Raw genomic sequence first — 24,145 nt, forward strand, 5'->3', positions numbered from 1 at the left:
GTTCCCAAAAGCAAAACCGTGAGGGCGTGGTTGGGGCCCAAAGCGGACAATATCGTGCTACGGTGGTGGAGCGGGCTCAGGAGGTTGTTCCCCCGGGCCAGGATGTGACACGAATACCATTAGATTAATGTATTAAGTGACTTGCCCTTTTAAACTCTTTATTTTGAATAGAAGTTCTCACATTGTAAGTAAAAAGGACCCATTTTTGTTACAAGCTCAAGAATCAATACACACAAAATTTTAATTAGTTTAGCAAACAAAGCTTCAATTGGCCTAAAGTTCAAAGATCTTTACTCTAATTTTCTCATACAGGTAAAATCAATATTATACTAATGATAAAATACCCCTAGCTCGTACTATCGAAGTTTTCTTAAAATGTACAGGTAAAATCAATATTATACTAATGATAAGATCTTTACTCCATAATTCATGAGTGGCCGCCATCTCATGTGTGTTTTTCTCATTTTTTAAGAAAGTCTGGAGGTGTTTAAGAAAATCCATTTTTTTTTTGGAGTGTTTAATGTGTTTAGGAAAGTTGATACACAAAATAAGGAAAAAGCAACAGATCTACTTTATGTAAGTACAAACAAAATAGACTCAGATAAGATTTAACCTTGTCGGGCAAGATTCAACTTCTTGCAACCTCTTCTCTTCATGTTTATAGGGGTTTGTAGACTTTGGGAAACAAAATGCAAATAGGATTTACTTTAGGGAATCGATACTACAACACTAGAGGAAGATTGCAGAGCTTCTAAACTTGACAAAAGATGGCTTTTTATGGGGGGGACCTACAACTAAAAGGGGCAGAGTCTGGACAAAATGCAGCTTTTTGGATATGAACTTGTCTGAGAGCAAAGTTTGGATGTCATTTGATTGATTGATTGAGTGTCCTTATCATCAGTGTCCCTTTCTGTTTTATAGACAATTTAGCCCGACTGTTCAAGCTTCGCCTTTTGCCCATGGCTTTTGAATGGTGGTGGGTCATCACTTATTTACTCATCCATGCCCTTGAAAAGTGCTTTTTGCTAGGGTGAGCTACCCTCTGTCGCCGATCACCTCTTACATAGGCATATGGCCTATGCCTTGCTGAAATAGTTTTTAAACTCTTCTTGGGCTATTGGCTTGCCCGAGCCCAGTCTTTCCTTTTGCTTTTGCATTCTTGGGGCTTCATCATCATAAAGCCTAGTGTTAGCTATTAACCTAAACACAACCCAAAGCAAGTAAAACGATTGGCAACCTCATTTACATCAAGAGCTTTAGAATTTGTTTGGATGTGCTTTTAAAATGATTGAAAGCGCTTTTGGTGAAAATATTTCTAAAACTAATATTTAGTCAAAATGTAAGTAAATCCTAGAAAAGCACTTAAAGTGCTTCCTAGAAGAAGCACATAACTGGTGCTTTTTACAGAAAGCACTTCAAGTGCTTTTGGAACCCAAAAACATTTTTGTAAAAGCACTTTCAGTTATTTTAAATGCACATCCAAATAAGCCCTTAGAGTCTTCTATTAACACACCCACCACTAATTTATCTACCCTAAATTCTTAAAAACTTGTTAAATTACTTAAAAATTAGAAAGGCATAACTAATACTTTAGGAAAAATAGTTGACAATTCCTCTATGTATTAGATATTGGTACCCAAAAAAAAATGCATCTTAAAACTTTACCAAATGGTCAACATTCGCTTCTTTCACACAGAAAGGGAGATGGCGGACTAGGATTAATTTGTTTCACTTGCAGTACTGTTCACCTTTAGAGGCAGTTGTTTTTTTAATGATTATAGTGCTAGTTTTATAGAACCCTCAATAATCAATTTTGCTGCTGTTTTTTTTTTTCTCTAATGGAATACTAAAATAATGTAGCGTGACCAAAACTGCAATGCAACATGACCAAAACTGGATTCTGTCACTAGTAAAAAAACTCCTTTTGTGACGAAACACAAGTCATCGCATATAGCCACTTTGCGCGACGAAACAAACATTATCACTCAAAGTCACTTTGTGCAAAAAAATTTTAAAATTCGTCGTGCAAAGTCTTTACAAAAATAAAATAAAAAAAATTATTTTTTAAAAACCTTTGCGCAACGAAATCCAATTATTTTGTCGCCTAAACCAATTTATTTTCTTTTTTATTTAATTTTATATTATAACTTTTAAAATATAGTTATTTTCATAAGTTTTTATTATTTTTTAAAAACTTTGCGCGATGAATATCAATATTTCGTCACCTAAGCCCAATTTATTTGTTTTTTATTTAATTTTAAGTTAAACTAAATTATTTTCTTTGCGCGACGAATCAACATTTGGTCCCATAAACCCTATTTATTTTAATTTATATACATTTTAAATTGGAAAATAAAATTATTTTCTTTTTTATTATTTATAAAAAAAATTATATTTTGCTCGACGAATATATATTTCGTTGCGCAAAATCCTTATATTTGGGCAGGCACCAAAAATGGGATGCAGGAATTTTTTTTATTTTTTTTTTAAATACTTTGAGCAACCAAAACTTCGTCGCGCAAAACCCTAAAAATTTGGGCAGGCGCCAAAAATGGGACATGGGAATTTTTTTTTTAATTTTTTTTAAGACTTTCCGCGACCAATATTTCATCGCGCAAACTCATATCCTTCGTTGCACAAAGTGATACAGTTTTTAAAACCAAAATAACTCCTCCACAATTTTCTCAATGTCTTTCTTTATTCTTTTACCTCTCATCTCCTTCCCTCTCCTCAAATCTGACCCTCTCTCTCACTCACTCCTCTCACTTTATATGTCTTCTCTCTCTTCTCTATCTCTCACTCTCACTCTAACTCACTCACTCACTCTCTCATCTCTCTCTCACTATCTCCTCTAACTCTCTCACTTTCACTCCTCTCTCTCTCTCTCTCTCTCTCTCATTCTCACTCACTCTCAATCTCGCCAAAAGATATTATATGCCCAAATTTTAATTTTTTTTCATTAATATGTGTTTTTGGAGTTAATTAATTGGGTTTGGTGTGGGGTGGAGTTTGGGGTATGCCAATTTTAGGGGAGATTATGCTGATTTTTTGGTATTATTTTATGTTGTTTTTTGGTTATTTGACCATGTTTGTTTTGTTTGTAGGGAATTGTCAAGATTTTGTACTCGTTTGGATGTGTTTTTAAAATGACTGAAAGCATTTTTAGAGAAAATGTTTTTGGGTTCTAAAGAAGCATCAGTTATGTGCTTCTTCTGGGAAGCACTTTAAGTGCTTTTCCATGATTTACTAACTTTTTTAGTAAGGATTGTTTCTAAAAATATTTTCTCCAAAGCATTTTTAGTCATTTTAAATTCACCTCCAAACAAGCTCTTTGATGGTGAAAGTTGAGGATTAGGATGCTATCGGACCATATCCTCCGCCACTACCACCACATTAGACTTGTATTAGGATTTTATGACTGTACTTTGTTAATTTATGTGTACAATTTTAGTATAATATATATTATGGATAATTTGATCACTATTTTTCATATGTAATTTTATTTTGAATATGTCAATTTAAATTAAAGTAATTAAAAAATAAAGATACAATTAAATTAAATTAAATTAAAAAAGTAAAAATTTGAAAAATCTTGTGCTATCAAATATTTCGTTGCACAAACAATTACTATAATTAAATTAAAATAAAAGAAATAATAAAATAAAATAAAATACCTTGTGCAACAAAATATTTTATCTTGCAAACAATTAATTTTGTCGTGCAAAATATTAAATTAATTCAATTAAATAAAAAAAAACCAAAATTTTCATCTCGCAAGGTTTTAAGTGACGAAATCATAGTTTGCACAACAAATCTTATTTCGTTGTGCAAACTGTTTTTTGTAGTAGTGTGTGGGGTGGGGTTCAATGTTGCTGCAAGGTCAGTTACTGAATTACATAATTATTTGGTGATTACTTAATTATTTATTCAAACTAACTAAACATAAATTATAATTCACTTGATTTATATATGCGGTCTGAGGATCGGGAATAAGCTTTGGGGCTGGGCATCCAAAAGCGGCTGCATTTGCAGTTGTGATGGTAACTTCAAGCTCCTTCCTCATCTCGATCGGTGGTGTGTGCCATAATTGTACTTGCATTGTGAAATGTCATAAGTTACATTTTCACTGAGGGGAAACAATCTCTAATACAGTCTCAAAACTTTCTCTTATTTTGCAATATCTATTATTCTCAATGGCATTCAACATACTTTGTTAGGTAAGTGAAATTTCACATTAAGTATACGAGAAATAATTTTTGTACATTAGTTTTCTCCTTCTGAACTCCTTTTTTTATTTATACACTTTATTTATTATTTAACCCAACAAAATAAAGTCATTTCCCTACGTATATACATGCCTTCGCTTAAATAAAATAAACTTTTACAAATAAAACCATAGCTTTACCTACCTGGCCAACATGTTGCATACAGACAATTAACCCATCTGAGGCACGGTGTAAAGAGTTGCATGCATGGTTGATTAACAGAATCTAGACTATAGTAATTAACAAATATTCTGTAGGTTTATACAAAAGACTATAGTAATCTAGACTATAGTAATCAATTTAAACAAGACATATTAATTGAGTACTTATCTATTTCTCCTTTTGAAGGGAGAGATTTTTCAGTGCGGTCAGAACACGGGATGTACATCACGTATTACAATACAAATAGTGAGATATGTGTGTTAAAAAGTTAATAACTTAAAAAATAAAATTTATCACCACTTACATAAAAACACATAGTGTACCACCTGTGTTCCCGTTACAATGAAAAATTTCTCCTCTGAAGGAAGATGGTACTTGAGGATGCAAAATCTTCTCCTGTGTGCAAAAATACTTATAACTTAAAGATAGCTAATCTAATATCTAATCTAACAAAATCTATCATTTGACATAAAAAATAAAAAAAAAAAAAAAAAAGATAATAATGTCATTAAGAAAATAAATAATGAGATAAATTACTCTGCGAGAGATAAAAAGTCATTAGTGACCAAATCCCTTATAGATAGACAATGCAGAAGATTGTGAAGTATTAGATTTATCACCTTAATTTTTGAAATTTTACAATAAACTGTGTGGGTATTTAATTACTTAATTGGATGATATCCATTTTCTCCTACCACTCAACATCGAATGCAATGGGCTAGTAGTTGAACATCAAAATCGCAAGTGGTCCTAATTAAATTAATTTTTCTCTCCCGTCCTTTTCTATTGGAATCAAAATCTGCCTTTTCTTTTCATGTGTGATATCCATACATCTATTTTTACTTCTCACGTACATTTTGTTAATTTATATCCCTTGATATTCTTTAATTCATTGGATCCGATGATTAAAAATTAATAATATGTGTGTGAAGTAAAAAAAAGAATATAAATAGCACACCTCTTTCTTTTTGGCACTGATTTGATATATTCGTTTTTCGGATAAAATAAAAGGGGTGGATGTTGGGTGTGGATGGCAACAAGCTTTTGTAGCATATATAACGTGGGATGCTACTACATCAATGGCGTTCCATTGGGTTGCCTTTTTGGCTTAGAGTTCGACTTTGGAGGTCAGGTATTGTTTGGAACCAATATTCTAGTCCGTTAGATGACTGGGTTCTTATAAGATAATTTTTAGTTATTGTTGAAGAATAATATTATGATTTTAAATCATAATAATTATTTCTTGATAATTTATTAAATTATCTTAGCACTTTTCTATGCTAAACCGAGAATATAGAGAAGTTTGATTCAACATGCAAGTTAGGACAATATTGAGCTTTAGGTCTTTGTCCAATCTTCACGTGGGTTTGGCCACCAAGGAAGCATGACTCACGAAGAAAGATTCGGTGATGTGCTCTGAAAAATGATGTTACACGTGGCGATGATAAGATGGCAACAATCATTGCAGATAATTAACCTTTGGTCTGATTTTTCACACCGTGAGTCAGCATGCAGACTTTTATGTAGCCAGATTCACTCAGCATGAACAATGTGAACTCGGTCAACCATGTGTGCCGCGAATTGTGCTGATAAGGATAGCTTAATATGATTATCAATTCATGCAAACAGTGGTTGATTATCCATTAGTATCAAGACGTGATTTGTTGTTACGACAGAGGCTTTACAAGGTGGCCATCATGCAGCGAGTTCGGTATTGTAAGTACAGGGGTATCTACAACATTTAAGGCCTCTTTAAACATACAAACAAATCCATCGTGCGCAAATATTTGCTCTTCGCGAAACCTCTCATTTATGATAAAACAGTACTTTGTCAAGCACACTTTCAGTTAGTCTTAAGAGCATCTCCAAAAGACTTAAAGGACTTAAGGACTTAAAGGGAATCTTGTGTCCCTAAAAGAATATTACATCCAATGCGAGAATTCTTATAATATAATTTCTAAATTTGAGGTTTTTTTTTACGATTTTATGTAAAATTTGATTAGTTGAAAATTTTTTGTTTATGTTAACCTTTTTTTAAATTAATTTCACGGTATGTTGGTGTAAAATAATTTTTGTGAATACCTTACCAAAAAAATATTCAAATTTTGACTCCAAATTTTTTTCTTCACAAATACGCAAGTGCATACGGATTTAAGTATTAAATTAATTAAAAAATTACAATAATTGAATAGTTAAAGTAAATACGTTAGCTTACTATTAATTAAAAAAAATACATTAATTCAATACTATGAGCAATGTGCAAAACAACAGCCAAATGTGCAAAATCAACAAATGTGATTCACATGTGAAAATAATTGTGCAAACCAGCAAATGGTAAAAGTCCAAATCAACAAATAAAAACAACGGTCAAATCAAATGTGCAAATGAAAGAATGTATGCGCCCCCGTTTCTAATATGAGGCAGGTTTCACATTGTAAAAGTCAGATTTGTGAATAAAAAATTGAGTTAGGGCAGTACCTACTCGGGCCTCAAATGTGAGGAAAATTATAAGGACTCTGGTCAGTCCCTATACTATATGTACTGTAGCTCCGTGTCATTGGAAGTCATAAAGTCCATATATTTAAGTACATACGATGGTAGAGGGTGATATAGACTCTATTTAGCGAGTCCATTGAAGGTACTCTAACAGCACTGTGGTTTAACGATCGGTGACACCTTCAATTGGTCTTAACAACACTAGAGCCATAGAATCAGACGGCCGAGAATCACCTTCAATTAGTCTTAACATCATTACTTCAAGATCGACTGATTATTTATCCAAGTCTCAGCCGGTAAGGAGTCCTTATTTGAGAGGTCACTTTATTAGCCTTCTAAGCGAAGTAAGGTGTTACCAAGTTATATCGCTCAAAAAATTGAAAGCTGAGTTTATTTTATGATTGTATATTCACAAGTACATTTCAGAGTTCGGCATTCACACGGTTGAACCATGTTTACAATCAAAACACTTATCTATTTTGAGTATTTGTGTCTGTACAGTTTGGTAACGGTTCGATGCACTTATTTTGCACAAATATAATTACAGAGGTCAAGCCCTATGCAACGATTCATTAACCTTGAAAAAACTAGCAGCCTTGTCTTCAGGCCCTATAACCCAGAGGCCGAAACGAGTTCTTTCCTTGGCCGCAATCGCAAAATAGAAGTCAACTGCTCATTCGACACCACCACCACCACCACCACATTCATTTACTCACCGACAAAGCTCGGTCGTTGAGTTGGCACAAGCCCTATTCAACAGAATGACGTAGTTAGCTTATTAGTTATTCGGCATGAGCGCCATGTAGGCTTGCTAGTTTTTAAGGTCAACAGGTACATATGTTTTTTTCAACTTTTTATGTGATTTTTTACTTCATTTTTTCTTTTTATTAAGTATTTTAACCACCGTTCTAAAAGTCACCACCTAGCGGCGCCTAGATGCTAGGCGGCTGGCCTCCCTTCCTCCCCCTTCCCCCAGCTCCGTTTAATCTCTAGTCATTTCAAAATTAAGAAAGAGTGCATAGCTGCTTGGGCGCCCATTTAAATTGCCCAGACCTGCCTAGGCACTTGCCTATGTTGCGACTTTTAGTTAGACATGCAAATAGATAGCTTTCATTTTGCATTTTATTTATTTTTAATAAATTGAAGGAGACTTGTGTAATACTTAGATGAACACAGATTATATGTTTGTTCCCTATGTTTTCACTATGTTCTAATACTTCATAATCTATATGTCATTCTGTTTTGTACTTTATGTATCCCAAAGAAATTATGTATTTTTTAAGTATAAGCAAACATTTATTTATACGATATATAATTTCCATGTTGTATTTGTTTTCAATTATAACTAGCAAGAGGGTCCACATGTTGCTACAATTGGTTTTAAAATTGTACAAGCCATGTGGAAAGTTCTAAATATATATATATACAATAGGCAATAGTATTTAAATACAAGTAGAAATTTATTCACATCCCAGGTCTTCAATCTCTTTGTCATGGTGAAGTCCCCAATGTCTTCAAAACCCTGACGAAAGGGCACCACAATCCTGCTTAGAGATAACTTAGAAATATGAGAAAATTTGCAAGTTAGCTATTAACCCATTCATATATACGGTGTTGTTATTTATTTAAATCAAAGGCAAATTGAAGAGTTTTTATCACAAATGGTCTCTGAAATTAGCCCCATCAATTATGATAGTCTCTGAAATTGAAAATTGATCAATGTAGTGCCTGAATTTTAACCTCACGAATCAATGTTATCCTTCCTCAGTGTTCTGTCCAGATTAACTTTAAAAAGGGTAAGACAACCAATTTTTCATGGTACAATGACCAAAATAACCTTGTTAGTTATAATTTGACTTACTACCTCTCTTTTCCTTTCTCCATCTTCACTTTTCTCTCCATTTTTTCATGGATTTGGTGCTAAACCTAAAATAAAAAACAAAAAAATGTGGAAAATTTTAATTTTTTTTTAATATCAAGTAAAATGAATTCTAACTAAAACTAAAAGAATAAAATAATTAACAAAAACTCGTCATTTCCAGCTGAAATTGAAGCTACAGCTTTAATGTCATTCTTTCATTATATTGGAAGACTTTTCTCTTTTGAGATCTTGACCAATACATTTACAATCTTATTCATTCCTTTTTTTTTTTTTCAAAGAAATTGGGTTAGCTCCAAAAGCTTATGCCAAAGTCCACCTTTGATCATTTCTCTTGTCAAAGAAATTGGGTACCATCACATGCTAAATTATTCTTTTTCTTTTTTTTTTTCTTTTCTTTTTTTTTTTGTGAAAAACTGAAAGTAATAAATGATGGTGTAACAATTGTTCTGTCCATAGAGCTATCAAATACAATTGAGAACGTGGGAGTGATGCTTTTGTTTTGAGCAAAGCTATCAGATACAATGAACCTATAATAATGTAAAGCTGTGCAAAAAACCAACACACTTGAGCTAAAAAATTACTAGTTAAACAAAATCAGTTTAGCATTTCCAAATTAATCTTAGTTACATAATTTCCAAATATCTTCAAGTTTATATCAACAACAAAATACCAATCCAAGATACAAAGTTTCCCGATGTGCTTCTCACATATTTGTAGACTCTTATAGCCTCCATGGTTTTCCTCTCTTGGGAGGTGGCTTAAACCTCTTCTTGTCTCTTGGTGAATTGGTTGTTGATATAACTACCTATTATAAGTCAACCACTCCATCTTGCATTCAAATAGTACACTTATTTTACCCTTAAAGAAATTATAAGCAAGGATGTTGACAAACCCTTTCCATTGTTTGTAAGTTATGCGGACAAGTAGTGATTGATTGAACTTGGGGTTGTGAAGTACTTGTTGCTTGCTCTTTCCTTTTGGGTTACACATTAAACAACATATCAAAAACTTGATATAACCTTATTGCTTACAAAACTTTCACATGTGAACAAATTGTTAAGGATATAAAACAAGGGACAATGCGATCATACCTTCTTCGCTTTTGGTTGACTAGTTGATCCTTCTTTTGGCTCCTTTTTCCACAAATCCTCTAAGTATGGCCCTCTTTTCCACATTTGGTACAAGTAAATGGTTTGGTGTAGACTCATCTACTAAGCTTTGTCCCTTCATTACTACTTGCCACTAGGGAAGGGACTTCACCAGGCTCTTTGACCCTTTTTTTCTTAAGCCTTCTAGTTTGCTTCTTGTACACTAAAGGATTAATTAGAGTGGGTTAGATTACATGATTAGGCCATTGATTTGGGGTAGGCATTGGGGTTATGAAAGGGGAGTAAGCCCTTAGATATGCTGCTTGCTTGTAGCAATCATTCATATACATATGGGTCTTGTTGTTTTCTAGGAATACAAGCCATTGCATTTGCACATAGAATTCCACACAAATCCCATTTTTTGCAAGTGCATCTCTTAATAGCTAAGTCCACAGCAAACTCTCTTCCGCTCATGATTCCAACTTGGTACTTCATTTTCTTAGCAAGAGTTGCAATACAATACCTACCATCTTGTTTTAACTTGTCAATAATCTTCTGAATTCTTGGACCAACTTGTCATTTCCACTTCGATGTCGCCACTCTTCTGTTTGCCATCCTAACCATTAAATCTTTCATTACCATTCTGAGCATACTTAATATAAGCTTGTCCCTAGCCTTAGCAATAGCTCCATTGAAAGCCTCACACAAATTATTTAGTAGAATGTCAAACTTAAATTCCTCTTTAAAGTGTGACCTACTCCAATTGTTGGCAGCATTGGTATTCAACCACTTATATGCTCAAATCTTCATTTTTAAGCTTCTCCATTATTACTTGCCACCAAGGGACTAATGTTGATCTTGCTGCATCCCATAAGATTTGTTTCAATGCTAAGCAACTGTGTTTCTTCTTAAAATTATTGTACAAATGTCTCACACAGTGCCTATGCTTTGCATTTGGCATCAGAGATTGAATAGCATTGCCAAGACCTTTTTGCTTAAGCATATCCATGTGAGTTTTTCATTTCTAAATCTTTCTTCAAGATTTTAATAAACCGTTCCTAAATGCTCTGGTTTTCTATCTCCACAATTGTATATGCTATAGAAAACATCCCATTATTTGCATCAATCCCAATTGTTGCTAATATTTGTCCAAGATGTTGAGCTTTAACAAAGAATCCATCTAACCCAATCACTGGTGCAAATGTAGATTCTCTGAAATTTACATACATTCCTTCTCATTTGAGTCTTGAGAACAACAGTACTACCTGGATTAGTTTCCTTCAACACTTCCATATATTGGCCTAGCCTATTGTATTGCTTTACCCAACTTCCTTTGTTAGCCTTCTCAGCTATTTGCCTTGCTTTGTATATTTATTGAGTTGAGACTTCTTGTCATAGTCCCTCTTTACTGCAACTTTGAATGCCTCAATTGACCAGTCTAGATCTATCATTAATTGTTTAGAATACAGAAGCTAGAAACCTTGAATTCAACCAGTAAACCTTTTCATTGCTTGAACATTCATGTTTCTTCACAAGGGTTTTTATTTGGAATGTATGAAAGTTATGTAGCCTACCTCCATATAGCAGAAAAGGGCATCCATTCTCAAAGTTTACCCTAATTCTTACATTATCATTCTTCTTAAACCAAATCTTCCTTCCATTCTTGCAACTATAATGCACTACTGCCTCCTTCAATTGCTCCTTATTGGGAAATAACATTTCTGTGGATGCAAATTTCTTCCTCCTTGATCTTGAACAAAATTGCACCTACAAAACAATTAATACCTTTGGTCAAGGCCAAGAGCCTCATGCTCCCACAATGAATTGGGCACGGGGGGGAGGGGGGCTTTGGCCGAAGAACCTCTGATGCCAAAGTTAGAATTTAGAGAGAAAGTGTTTGAGAATTTTAGCAAAAGAATTGGAAGGGAGTCTTTGGGAGAGAATGGAGAGCTTTTATAGGTGAATGGCCGGCCTTTTTGGGTGAGAGAGGACCGGCCACCTAGCTCCTTTTGTGGGCTAGGTTCTTGATTTGTTTCAAATTGGGAATTATGAAATAATTAGCTAATTAATCAAAATAATTCCCTAATTAACTTAGCTAATTATTATCATAAAAGGGAAAGATGTGATAGAAAAGGTAGAAAGCATGGTTGATTTCTTTTGGGGTGGAGGATAACCGGCCTTATTGTGCTTTTTGGGTAAAATGGATGACTTAATTGACAATTAAGGGATTAATTAGACAATTAACCCATTAATTAGTCAATTATTATGTTTTTAGAAGGAATATTTTAGAAATTATGGAATGAATAAATTATTTAACTAATTGATTAGCTAAATAATGATGTAGAAAATATACGGAATGAGATAGGTTTTGGGAATTACCTTGTAGATGGGATTTGATGAAATAGGTTTTGAATTGTTATCTATTTTGGGCACTTTCAACTTTGTTGAGGGATGATTGCCCGCTGCTTGTGCGTAGGAATCCCGTTATGCCTCAAGGGTATTTTTATCCTCTTTTGTCCAAAAATCCACGTGTCGCCTAGTGAATATTTTTGGCTCCACAATTCCCATCTCAAAATTTCGATCTTGTAAATCAGTTGCCCTTTTTCAATGCTTAAACTTGGGCATCTGACTTGCCCTCTGTCTCCTCCTTTTGCTGGTAACCTCAACACATTCTTCATCTTCTTCACTGCTAACAATGCTATCAAGGTCACTTGACAAAACTTCATCAGAAATCTCCCCTATCAACCCCACCTCTTCAGGCTCTTCTTCAATGGGGTTGTCAACATTTTCTACAAACATGTTATCATCTTCTTCATAAAATTGTTCTTCAAATTGCGCTACTGGTATATCATCTTCTTCCTCGTGCTCATAATCACTGTCAATAAGCTCCTTGTCAGTACATTCCTTTTCCTCCTCATCATCATCATCTTCATTCACACCCCTTGCATTGCTTTCATCTTTATTCCCACCATTATTACAGGTTGCAACTTTACCCTTATGCCCTTGTTGTCTAATCCCAAAATCCCCAAACTCATCATCCCAAGAGTTAATCAAATGTGGTAGTTAAATATAAAGAGAGAGAAGACACTTACATATTAATATTGGTCTAATATCAAAGCATTACAACTATAATATTTTCAACTTAAATCATCACTTTATTTAACCTAAAAGAGAGAGAAGTCAATAAATTAGGGAAAAGGAAATTGAGAGCAGGTTATTGTGAAATCTATGAAAAAAAAGATATGGATACTCTAAGCTTGAGAGGAATGCGAAGAACATGCTAATTAGTCATTCCCATCAACTTAATTAAGTTCCTTCAATTTTATTATCATAAAAATTATTAGTGTAATTAATTTATTGGGTGTGGATAGTGATGGAAGGAAGCATGTCATTCCTGATGGGTAAAGGCTTGAGAAACTATGGGGAGGGGAGTAGAAGAAACTAGTTCACGAAAGAGAAAGCCCATTTCTATTCAAACCATACACCTAAGTCAATGCCACAACAACCAAACCAATACCATTAAACAATGAAAGAATTTAACACATAGTAACAAACATATCCATTGGAACAACAGAATAGTCTAAACCCACTTCAAACCCTCAAACACTGACATTACAAAACAGCCCACTGACAAATTTCACAGAAAAACAACACCCACTTAGACAATCTCCAACCCTTGGAGCAAAACTTAAAAATTTTAGCCCAGAAAATTTAAGTTTTAACCCAAAAACAACTTTTCTGCTCCAACCCTTCTGGCCTAAAATTTTAGCCCCAAATTATTAAAAAATAAATTTAGGCTAATTTTTCTTAAAAAAAATATTAACCTTAAAAAAATGATATGTAAACTATCCTAAATTAATTTTATGAACATTTTAACCTAAAAATATTTAAATTTCAATAAATATTGAAAAATTACTACATGAAACTCATGAAACACTATGAAATAAAAAATATGAAACACATGATAGAGATGTATAAACACAAAACACATGAAACAAAAAAGGGAAGAAATGGTTTTGGAAGATGGGAGAAAGAAAACTCGGAAGACTTGTAGGAGAAAAGTAATTTTGTGGGAAATGTTTGAATAAATACATAGGTATTTAGAGTTTTTAGGTGAATTTTGAGTTAAATCAATTTTTTAATTATTTTAGCCGTTGGATTTAAATTTGGACCGTTAGATTTTTTTTATATCATTGGATTTGATCATATTCGATATCAGCAGTTCAATTTAATGAAATTATAAATATAAACTAAAAAACAATTGAACCTGGACTGTTAGATCACCCAACGATCCATTGAAGCACAACCCTTGGATGAGAAAAAGAACCATTAGGCTCATTAATGCAAGGAGACAAGTAGGTGACAAGCCCACGTGGGTTGGTCACTTCTTCTGCTGGGCTTAGTGCGTGTCAAGTATAGGCGCGTCCAGGCCTAGCCAATGGGCTTCAAACGGCTTTTCTCACTCTCACATGGGGGCTCTAATGAGTCAATATTATATTATATATTTTACCCTATTCTTAGTATAATTTGGTAATTAATTTGGTAGAATTTTGACACTTTGCTTTATATTTTCAATATAAGATATTCGACTTCGTCTGGGATGAAACGGAATTAAATGGACGAATTTTGGAGTAATTCAAATTGGAGGACGTTCGTGTGTTCCTTAGCTTGTTTCTATCAAAATTTCATCAATTTCTACCAAACGGTTATTTTCTGGCGATTAAATAAAGGTGCCGTGCACGTTGCAAAAAAGTGACGTTTCTGGACTTAAATACCCTTTTTGGAACCCAAGATGACCTCGGATGAGCTCGTGGCCTTCTGGAGAAGTATTCAGAATAGTCCAAGCTTTAAATCCAGCTATTTTGGACTAGTTTTGGAGCTGATATGGGTCCAAAACGTGGCTGTGCAAAGTTTTGGGCGAATTTACCAAGTCAATTTAGGAGTATGTTTCCTAATTTATTTCAATTTATTTGGTTTCTTAGTTTTATTCTAAGACCTTTCACTAGGAATTTTTAATTAGAGTATAAATAAGCCTTTTTGGCCGGCCTTAGGGTTTTTTTCTCTTACGCAATTTTTAGGGAGAAGATTTTGGGAAAAGTTTAGAGATTTCAAGACTTAATACTTTCAACGTATCTTTATTCTTTTTTCTAGTTTAATACAAAACTCTTTTTGATTTTCTTATGAACTTATGCATGCCAGTTTTGGATTGTTAATCACCAGTTTAAACTATCTATTTGTCTTAGTGATTTGCGACCATTAGGATATTTAGAAAAGTTATTTGATGCAATTTTGGCGAAAGGCTATTCCTATAATTGACTAAGGCTTCTTGTGGTTAATATGTGTAGCTTCTTAGGATGGACGACACGTTTTAAGAGTTATATGGTTTTCCCAAAGGTTTTTACAAAACTTAATGAGTCTTGCATGTTCACATTCGATCTAGACGCCACAGACGGATTGCATGTTAGATATACGTTCTATATTGGAGCGTCCAAGTATGATATAATTTAGGAAAGCCTAACCTTCAAAATATGCATGTGTAATTGATAAGAAATTAGAAGAACTACATAGGATTGTTAGGGTGACAGTGGAACCCTAGTACTTTGTCACTTTGAATTCTAAAAATTGTTTCCTTTTTCCTTATTTGAAAATTGCAGATTTTAGTCAACCTTTTTGATTAATTTCGTTTTTCTTAATTTAGGTCATTAAATCAACCTTTTCCGATCTTCATTTTCGAATAATTAATTAAGATTTTATTTTTGTATAAATTGTTTTAAATATTCCCTTCGGAAAACGACCTTACTTGATCCATTTACACTACAACTACCTTGTTCTCTTGCAAGTATTTGTGTGATTTCAACCTCTTTGTGCAGGTACCTAAAAATCCTATCAGCTCCACCACTAACTTTAGCCTAAATCTTGGCCAAAATTTGGCAATTTTTTGAGTTTTAACACATAAAGGGTTGGAATGAAATGGGGTGGGAATAGAAGGGTAATTTTGAGACTTACTCCAAAGGTTGGAGCTGGTCTTATCAAACCAAACAAAAAGCCATATTGGGACCACTAAAAGTGCAAACAAACTCAAAAACTAAAGGAGATTCGAATTACTCACCGTATTGTGGAGGCTTTCCATTTTTTATATTTCTGTCATCGCAATCAACCTAATTCACCCTCGCAAACAACCGATCTCGAATTATTCCTGACAATCCTCTAATTTAGTTGAATCTAACAGGTTTCATTAAATCTCATGTAAAAAATCCCCAATATCTTTTCAAACCCTAAGTCTTACAATAGAAAAGAATTCTCAGAAGTGGGAGGAATGGGGAAGAGTGAGAAAAAGTAAGGGATTAGGTGGGACAAGTGAAAAAGTGAGAAGGGAGGAATAAGATTAGTAGAGTATTGTTTTCATTTACCATGAAAAAGTTGTCACGCGTCCTTTTTTAACGTTGATTTGGACGAAACGCAGACGAAAGGATGACATTGATTCGCAGGGTTAAAATTCATGGACTACATTGATTGATTTTCAATTTCAGAGACCATCATGATTGATGGAGTCAATTTCAGAGACCATTTGTAATAAAAACCCAAAAATTAAAGGGGAAAATAATCATATAATGATTGCAAAGCTTAAAATTAGAAAGGGTGCAGAATTAACACTTCAAAAATTTATTACAGAGACTCAACAATGGGTAGAATGTTCCTAAGATTTATATTTCCAAAAATTAATCTTTTGACAAAGCAAAAAAACACAAATCAGGATAGAGAAAATATATAAAATTTGAGCAAAAGGTCACAAACACATAAAAGTTCTTTAATGGAGCTTATTCTACCAAATTTATTGAGCATTTGCATGGAGTATACATGTGACAAAGCCAAATATAGATGATGGTAACATCCACAACTAAATGCCAAATACTTCCACTACACAAACACACACACATACCAAAAACAAATACAAAAGGAACAAATAAAGGAGTCTATGAATTTCCATGTTGTGTACCAAGTCAATATAAATGTACTCCAATATGACTAGCTCTAAAAGAAAGACATTCATCCCTTCTCAGTATGGTTTATCGTCTACAAAGGTAATAAAAGAATTTAAAAAAAAACATTGTGAACCGCCATTTGTTTTATAGCCAAAATAATTTCTTGAGATGGTAGATAAAGTAACATGTAATCCTGAATTGACAAATATGCAATTGGTAAGTCAAACAATCGAAAAGATGCTGTCTCTCAATGAAACTAATTTTGCAGCATTTTAAACGTTAAGTGATTCGGTGCATACTAATTTAACATAAAAATTAAGTCCACATTAGACTTACATTCTGATTCGAACCGAAAAACACAATGCTTTAGCTGAAAACGCAATCAGCCACCGAAATCGAACAGAAAAAGCTTTATGCATTATTACAGAAAAGAAACAGAAATTCCAAAACGGAAAAAATAAGCGAGCTAAACTGAGCTGCAGAGAAATGAAGTAAACAACATGCAAAAATTTCTAAAAAAATGCACCCAAACACCTCTAAATTCAGAAATTGACAAATCCCTAATAATCGAATTCAAATCAAACAATCATAAACTAAACGAAACGACGTTGAAATTACAAATGGAAAAAAGTAACGCCCGGATTTTATTTTATTTTTCCAATAAACTTATTTAGATACACAACACCAAGGTACTTGATGACATATTTATGTAAGGTTTTTTAGCCAAAATGTTCCCTGAAATTTGCATAACACATCACTTTGGTCCCTGAGATTGTCTAACATCCATTATTTTGGTCCTTCCATTAAAAACTCCATTAAGTGGTCCCAGAGATCATACTGGAAACTAAGATTTTTGGCCAGAAGTTTGGGCAATTTTCAAAGCTTCATAACTCAATCGTTTCTTAACCAAATTCGACCCATAATATATCAAAATGAAGATGGGAAAGTGCTGAACAATATTTTACCCATTTAGAAGCCCAATGGTTGTTGTTCATGGCCGGAAAATAACCTGAAAGGTGACTGGCCTGCGAGAAAACTGAAAAACTTGCTGGAAACTGGGTAAAATTTAAACGTTTATAACTTCTTCAATACTCAACGAAATCAAGTGATTTAAAATGAAAATCATACTTTTCAACAAGATGAAGATAATGGTACCTTTTTTTTATGGCTAACTCACTGTGGTTTGGCCGAAAAACGGCTCAAAAGTGGCTAAATCAATGAGACCAAGACAACCACTTTCGAACCGTTTTCTGGCCAAACCACGACGAGTTAGCCATGGAGAAAGCTACCATTCTCTTTGTCTCGTCGAGGAGTATGATTTTCGAATTGAATCATTTGATTTCATTGAGTATTGAAGAAGTTATGAACATTTAAAATCTACCCAGTTTCCGGCAAGTTTTTCAGCTTTCCCGAAGATCAATCACCTTTTAGGATATTTTCCGGCCAAATCATGGAATTTTAGCCATTGAGAAAGAACCACTCTATTCTTCTCGTCGAGAAGTATGATTTTCGTTTTTAAATCACTCAATTTCATTGAGTATTGAAGAAGTTATGAACGTTTAAAGTTTACCTAGTTTTCCAGGTTTCTCACTGACTAGTCACATTTCAGGCTATTTTTCGGAAAAATCACGATAATTTAGCCATTGAGAAAGGTACCATTCCCTTTGTCTCATTGAGAAGTATGATTTTCGTTTTTGAATCACTCAATTTCGTTGAGTATTGAAGAAGTTATGAACGTTTAAAGTTTACCCAGTTTCCCGAGAGTTTTCCAATTTTTCCGCGGACCAGTCACCTTTCAGGCTATTTTCCGTCCATCTCCGGCAACCATTGGGCTTCCAAATGGCATAATCTTGTTCAGAAATTTCCTATCTTCATTTTGATATATTATAGGTCAAATTTGGTTAAGAAACGATTGAGTTACGAAACTTTGAAAATTACCCAAACTTCTGGCCAAAATTTCAGTTTCCAGTACGAGCTCCGGGACCACTTAACGGAGTTTTTAACGGAAATACCAAAATAATGGATGGTGGACAATCTCAAGGACCATTTCTATTGATTTTCAATCTCAGAGACAAAGTGATGTGTTATGCAAATCTCATGAACCATTTTGGCTAAAAAACCTTGATGTAATAGTGTGTTAGTTTTGTGTGTCTAAATGCATCACTATTCCTATAATATTTCTATCAATTAATTGTCTATATTGCGAGGCTGTTAAAATGATTTACTATATACGGCACCTAGTTAAGTAGTTCTATAAAACATAGTTGTGTAAAGAGGATAAAGTCATGTACATACTTGTTAACTAAAGAGAAATGTTCCAGTTACCCTTTCTCTGTAAAAGACTATCCTCCTCTCAGTAGCCACAACTGGCTGCAGTGATGAGGCAATTTGTACCCTCATGAAGAGAAGTGCTGAATACATGGAGCCCATCGCACTGAAAATATCTTGTTGCTTGTTCCTGCATTTCAGAAATTTTAGAAAAAATTATGGATCCAGAAATGAGGGGTTCCATTTTTACACATTTTGGTTCTATATTTTCGCCATGAACCTAGGTTGCTATGTCAGCATGCGTTACATTATTATTATATTTTTATTTTTATAAATTTCACGTTTCACAGCCCTAATAATATCATCAACATAAACAAACAAAGAAGGAACATGCAATATGATAAACCACTATCTAAAGTGCCTTTTTAGCAATAGGATTAGCACCAGTGTTTTACATACATTTTGAGATCTCTATAATTGAGGAGGGTTAGGGCGGGTGAAATTCATATTTTTCATTGACTGAATATTATAAACCAAAATTTGATTCCAATTAATGAAGATGAAAAACCAATAAATAGCGTGAGATATGAATGTTATATTATTGATTGGGATTTTACTGAAGAAGCAACACTACTAGAAAATATTATTTTGCCGACAAACTAATTTTATCGGTAAAATCAAAATTTCTAGTAGTGCAAGACACTGCTTGCAAACTCCTTAGTCGAAACTTTGCACTTAATTTGCTTTCATCTGCAAGATTCCGAAAACCCAAAAGAAAAAGATTGATGTTTACAAAAATCTTACCTCTATATATGTTAATCCGAAAATAATCACTTGGTGGTACTGGTGGACGACAATTGCTCACAATCTTAGTAAAATGAAGAATGTGAGATCATAATTTTTTAAGACCGGAGTAAGGTGACCAGACCTAAGTGAAATTTTTTTTTAATAGAGTAAAAAGTATCAACAAAATTCTAGATACGAATACCATAGAAGTCCGATCTTGGACTCAACAGCTTCATGATAACTGACCAATTTAGATTACAAGGGGTATGGGGTATGTATGGAGAGGAGAGCTCAGCACTGCGGGGTGCAAGAGAGCCGTCGGTCCAATGAAGAAAGATACATAACGCCACGTTTGAACTTCATCCCTTCACATTCCCACTTCCATGAATGAAGCTAGTACAGGTTACTGAAACTAGGTATCTTAAGTACATGTGTTCTCAAACATAGCTAGTGCAAAGATTGTGGTGGCTAGAAGGAAGGCAATTATAGATGGTCTCTGGCCTACCAGGGCAGACAGAAGCTGGCCCCAAGAACAAAGTGCAGAGCTGCAATGGAGATTGGCAATGACCAAAAGGCTTCCTACCATTCAGCATTTTATTTAACTGAAACTTGATGGCAAGGCTAGGGAATTACCGCAGGGAACTGGAAAACGTTTGAGGATGGTAGTACTCGATAGACCTGGCCATTCTTAAACGACTTATTAATCCGATCAGAAATTACATGAAAATAACGGATTTCAGGTTAACACGTTAACTAATCGGGTAGTGATCAGGATACACGCTAACTAAATCCTTATTGTTGGATTCTTTGATCTCACTTACGTTTTAGTATTACGTTTTTCATTTCGTTATTTATTGATTTAATATAGTTTTTCTCTCCGAGTAACGCGTCGGGTCATATCAGGTCGAGTTCAAGTATGTTTATAATACCCGTCATTTTGATGGTGTTACAAGACACAACCTGTTAAAATATCGCGTATGTCACGAAAATAACACTAACAAAAAAAAAAAAAAAAAACACGACACGAGTGCTAGATCTAGTACTAGACAACGGACATTGATGCGGAAAATGTCATGGCAAATGTGGCAGTGGCAATTGACACCTGCGGAACGATATATGATCAACTAGCGAGGCAAGAAGGAAAACAAACTTGATGACGCGAAGGGGTCGATGTATCATATATAGTTTAAGGATCACATACAACTTATCACTAAGACACTAAAGGGAATTTACGTGATGCCACCGCCACAAAAAGAACAAGCTGGTGTGCCTGCAGGTCGTCGCTAGATGTCTTAAACAATGTCGAGTGCAGGATGCCTTAGCCTTTTAAATTGTAGGAAACAGGAAGTGTTTCATTAAACTAACTCGTGTGACGAATGACAAACGTTTATTAGACGAGTGACACGCTTGAGTCTATTTTCTTGATTACAAGAAAGTTTCTCCCCGAAAGAGGGTTTCTGAACAGGAAAGCTCACCGGTGGTTTTATTGGCTACTCTGTCCATGTGATTATGCTAAGTTGATGACGTGAGGAAGGGGCACCTCAGATTCAGTTTTAACTTCTAACTTGCAAGAGGGAAGCGAATTGTAATGTACCATTACCATGGAAACCTACTCACCAACAAGTATCGACTCTCTCTTGTGCCCTGAGATGCGATTATATTTCTATAGCACTCATTACGCGATGTAACCTTTAATTGTATGATCACTATAGATCACGCGACGTAATATAAAGATGTTTCATTGCCAGTTGTAGGAGCACTATACCAACACAAGGACGCATCCTCGTTGCATGCAAGTTTCTCCTCTCAAGCTGGCCATACTAAGCTCCAACCAAATACTATAATTCCATTACATTCTCATTCCCATCCCCTTGAACACCACATCCTTGATAATTAATTTAGGTATGGGTTACCATAGTAGGTAGATCAAGCCGAGCAATCAAACTTGTTCAAGCTTTAGATTACCTCCTTCCCCTTGCCCCTAGTCTTAACCAGATATCGAACATGATAGACACAAACAAGGCAAAGAGACGGGGTAAAGTGACGATTTTTCAGTTTCAGATGGCAATGTCGAAGTCCAAATGTCAATCAAGATTGCAATTCACATATCACAAAGTAGACATTTTTATCACAACCACGAATCCCTCAATCTAGGATTAACAAAGTGATTCCAATCAAAATCAATCAATTTAGACAAATCCAAAGTTGAATTTAATGCAAAATGTTCAGTGCAAATATTGTCAAATGCCAGAGTTCACAACACTATACAGTAGAGAACAAACACCAAGTTAAGCAAATTCCCAAAAGATCACAATTAGGGTTTCAAATTCAAGCATAACCTCCCACCAAAATTGGTCCTCCGCCATCTTTCTCTTCCTCCTCCTCACCCTTCTTCTTCTCTCCGATCTCTAATCCCGCCAATCCATCCAGACAATCCCTCTCCCCACCACCTCTCACGTCCTCACCTCCCACGATCACCTTATCCCCTTTCTCCTTCTCGCCGCCCACCACCACTTCATCTCCGCCGATCTCCACCGACCCACCCTTGTTTCCGCCGCACGATCCTGCCGACCGAGTCTCCGGCTCGGCTCCGACCAGCTCGCCGGTGTGATCCTTCAGGTCCGGCCAGGGGTCATTGACGCAATCTTCGAACGATTCCTCGTCTTCGTCGGAGGTGAAGATCGAGGTGGCGGGCGACTTGACGGCCGCTGCTGCTTTGAGGAAGGCTTCCTTGATGGAGTCTGGCGGGAGGGCGCAGTCTTCGAGGCCAGCGTCCTCGAGACGCGGAGGGAGGATGTGGTGCAGTATCCCAGCTCCTTTATTCTCGGTGGCCTCCATCGTTGAAATCAGAGAGGAAGAAAAGCATCGAGGAAGAAGAGGAAGTGCAACGCCAGCGATCGATGTAGAAACTATTGGGTCTGTTTGGTCGCTTGAGTAAACAATTGCGGCTTCCTTGTAGGTCTGCTATATTATTCGCTGTACACGTGTCATGCGTCGAAGGAGTATCATACGTGTCAATAGCTCTACAATGTAGAGTCTAGAAGGTTAAATAAGATAAATAAAGAGGAGTGTGCTAAATATATTAAGTTTACAATTTGCTCTCTTAAGAATAGACCTGTTAATTTTTTGCACGATCAATTAATACGACACGTAAATGATACAAAAATAATGGGTTTCGGATCAATGCGATAACTAATTGGAACATTATCGGGTCACACGATAAGAACCCTTTAATAACGAGCCCTTAACAGGTTTACACGAGGGTAACACGTGCGTGACCCGTTTCGACATATTAAGAAAAATGTTATTTTCATGACTCTAATTTTTTAAACTACTAAAAAGACTTGTTATAAAATACAATAGCATAACGTATGTCTATATTGTATGTTAAATATGTATTATTGTATTATTATTCTATATAAATTTAAAATTGTTGTAGGCCTATTTGATTGAACTATTCTCTAGCGTTATCCAGACGAATAGACTTGATCGGATAATCAGGGTGATGAGCCATTAGCTTAATAATTTGTACTAGGAGTTTCGCAAATGCAAGATTGCATGTGGACAGTAAGTAGATACGTGACTAATGTGTTGATGCATCAACCAACACCATAAAGTATGGTCTGCATGTTGATTGGAAGGTCCACAAATATCCCCTTGAATCCTCTGAAGAAACTTAGGAGGGTTGTGAATAATCTTTGTAATTGACGGTTGAGTATGCAACTTCCTCAAAGAACAAGCTTTGCATGGCAAGAATCCAACATAGGGAGGTAAATGATGCCCATGTGATGATTTGAGGATACGGCGCATTATGTCGCGTCCGAGATGTCCCATACAATCATGCCAAAGTAGCAAAGTGCTTTGGAACTCAGGCACAGGGCCGACCACATGGTGGGCTTCTATGCCCCGAATGGTTGTTTTGTACAACCCACTCGGGAGACGTTCTAACTTCTCGTGAATATGTTTTTGGCCATACTCGTAAGAAGTGATACAAAGAAATTCTTAACCATTCTCGTCAGTGGTTTCAATATGATATTGATTATCTCAAACATCTGTAAAACTTAGCAACGTTCTTCCAAAACGTGGAGAATATAGGGTCTCTTTAATGGTTCAAACAGTACCATTAGATAACATTATACGGGCCTTTCTGTATCCTTCAATCAAGTTGGATGAGCCTGAGAGAGTTGTCAGATGTGCTTTCTTAGGTACGAAGTT

The 24,145-nt window shown here is 35.0% G+C and overlaps 1 protein-coding gene across 1 annotated transcript; it reads right to left on the bottom strand.

Moving 5' to 3' along the window:
• Positions 1-22,258: 22,258 nt before the first annotated feature.
• Positions 22,259-22,768, bottom strand: LOC103937780. The gene has a single exon (XM_018645106.2). It carries the CDS (start codon positions 22,766-22,768, stop codon positions 22,259-22,261), a length of 510 nt encoding a protein of 169 aa, XP_018500622.2.
• Positions 22,769-24,145: the final 1,377 nt, after the last annotated feature.

The sequence above is a fragment of a genome, unplaced genomic scaffold (assembly GCF_019419815.1).
Source record: "Pyrus x bretschneideri cultivar Hongxiangsu unplaced genomic scaffold, Pyrus_bretschneideri_v1 Contig20, whole genome shotgun sequence".
Classification (NCBI taxonomy): Eukaryota; Viridiplantae; Streptophyta; class Magnoliopsida; order Rosales; family Rosaceae; genus Pyrus; species Pyrus x bretschneideri.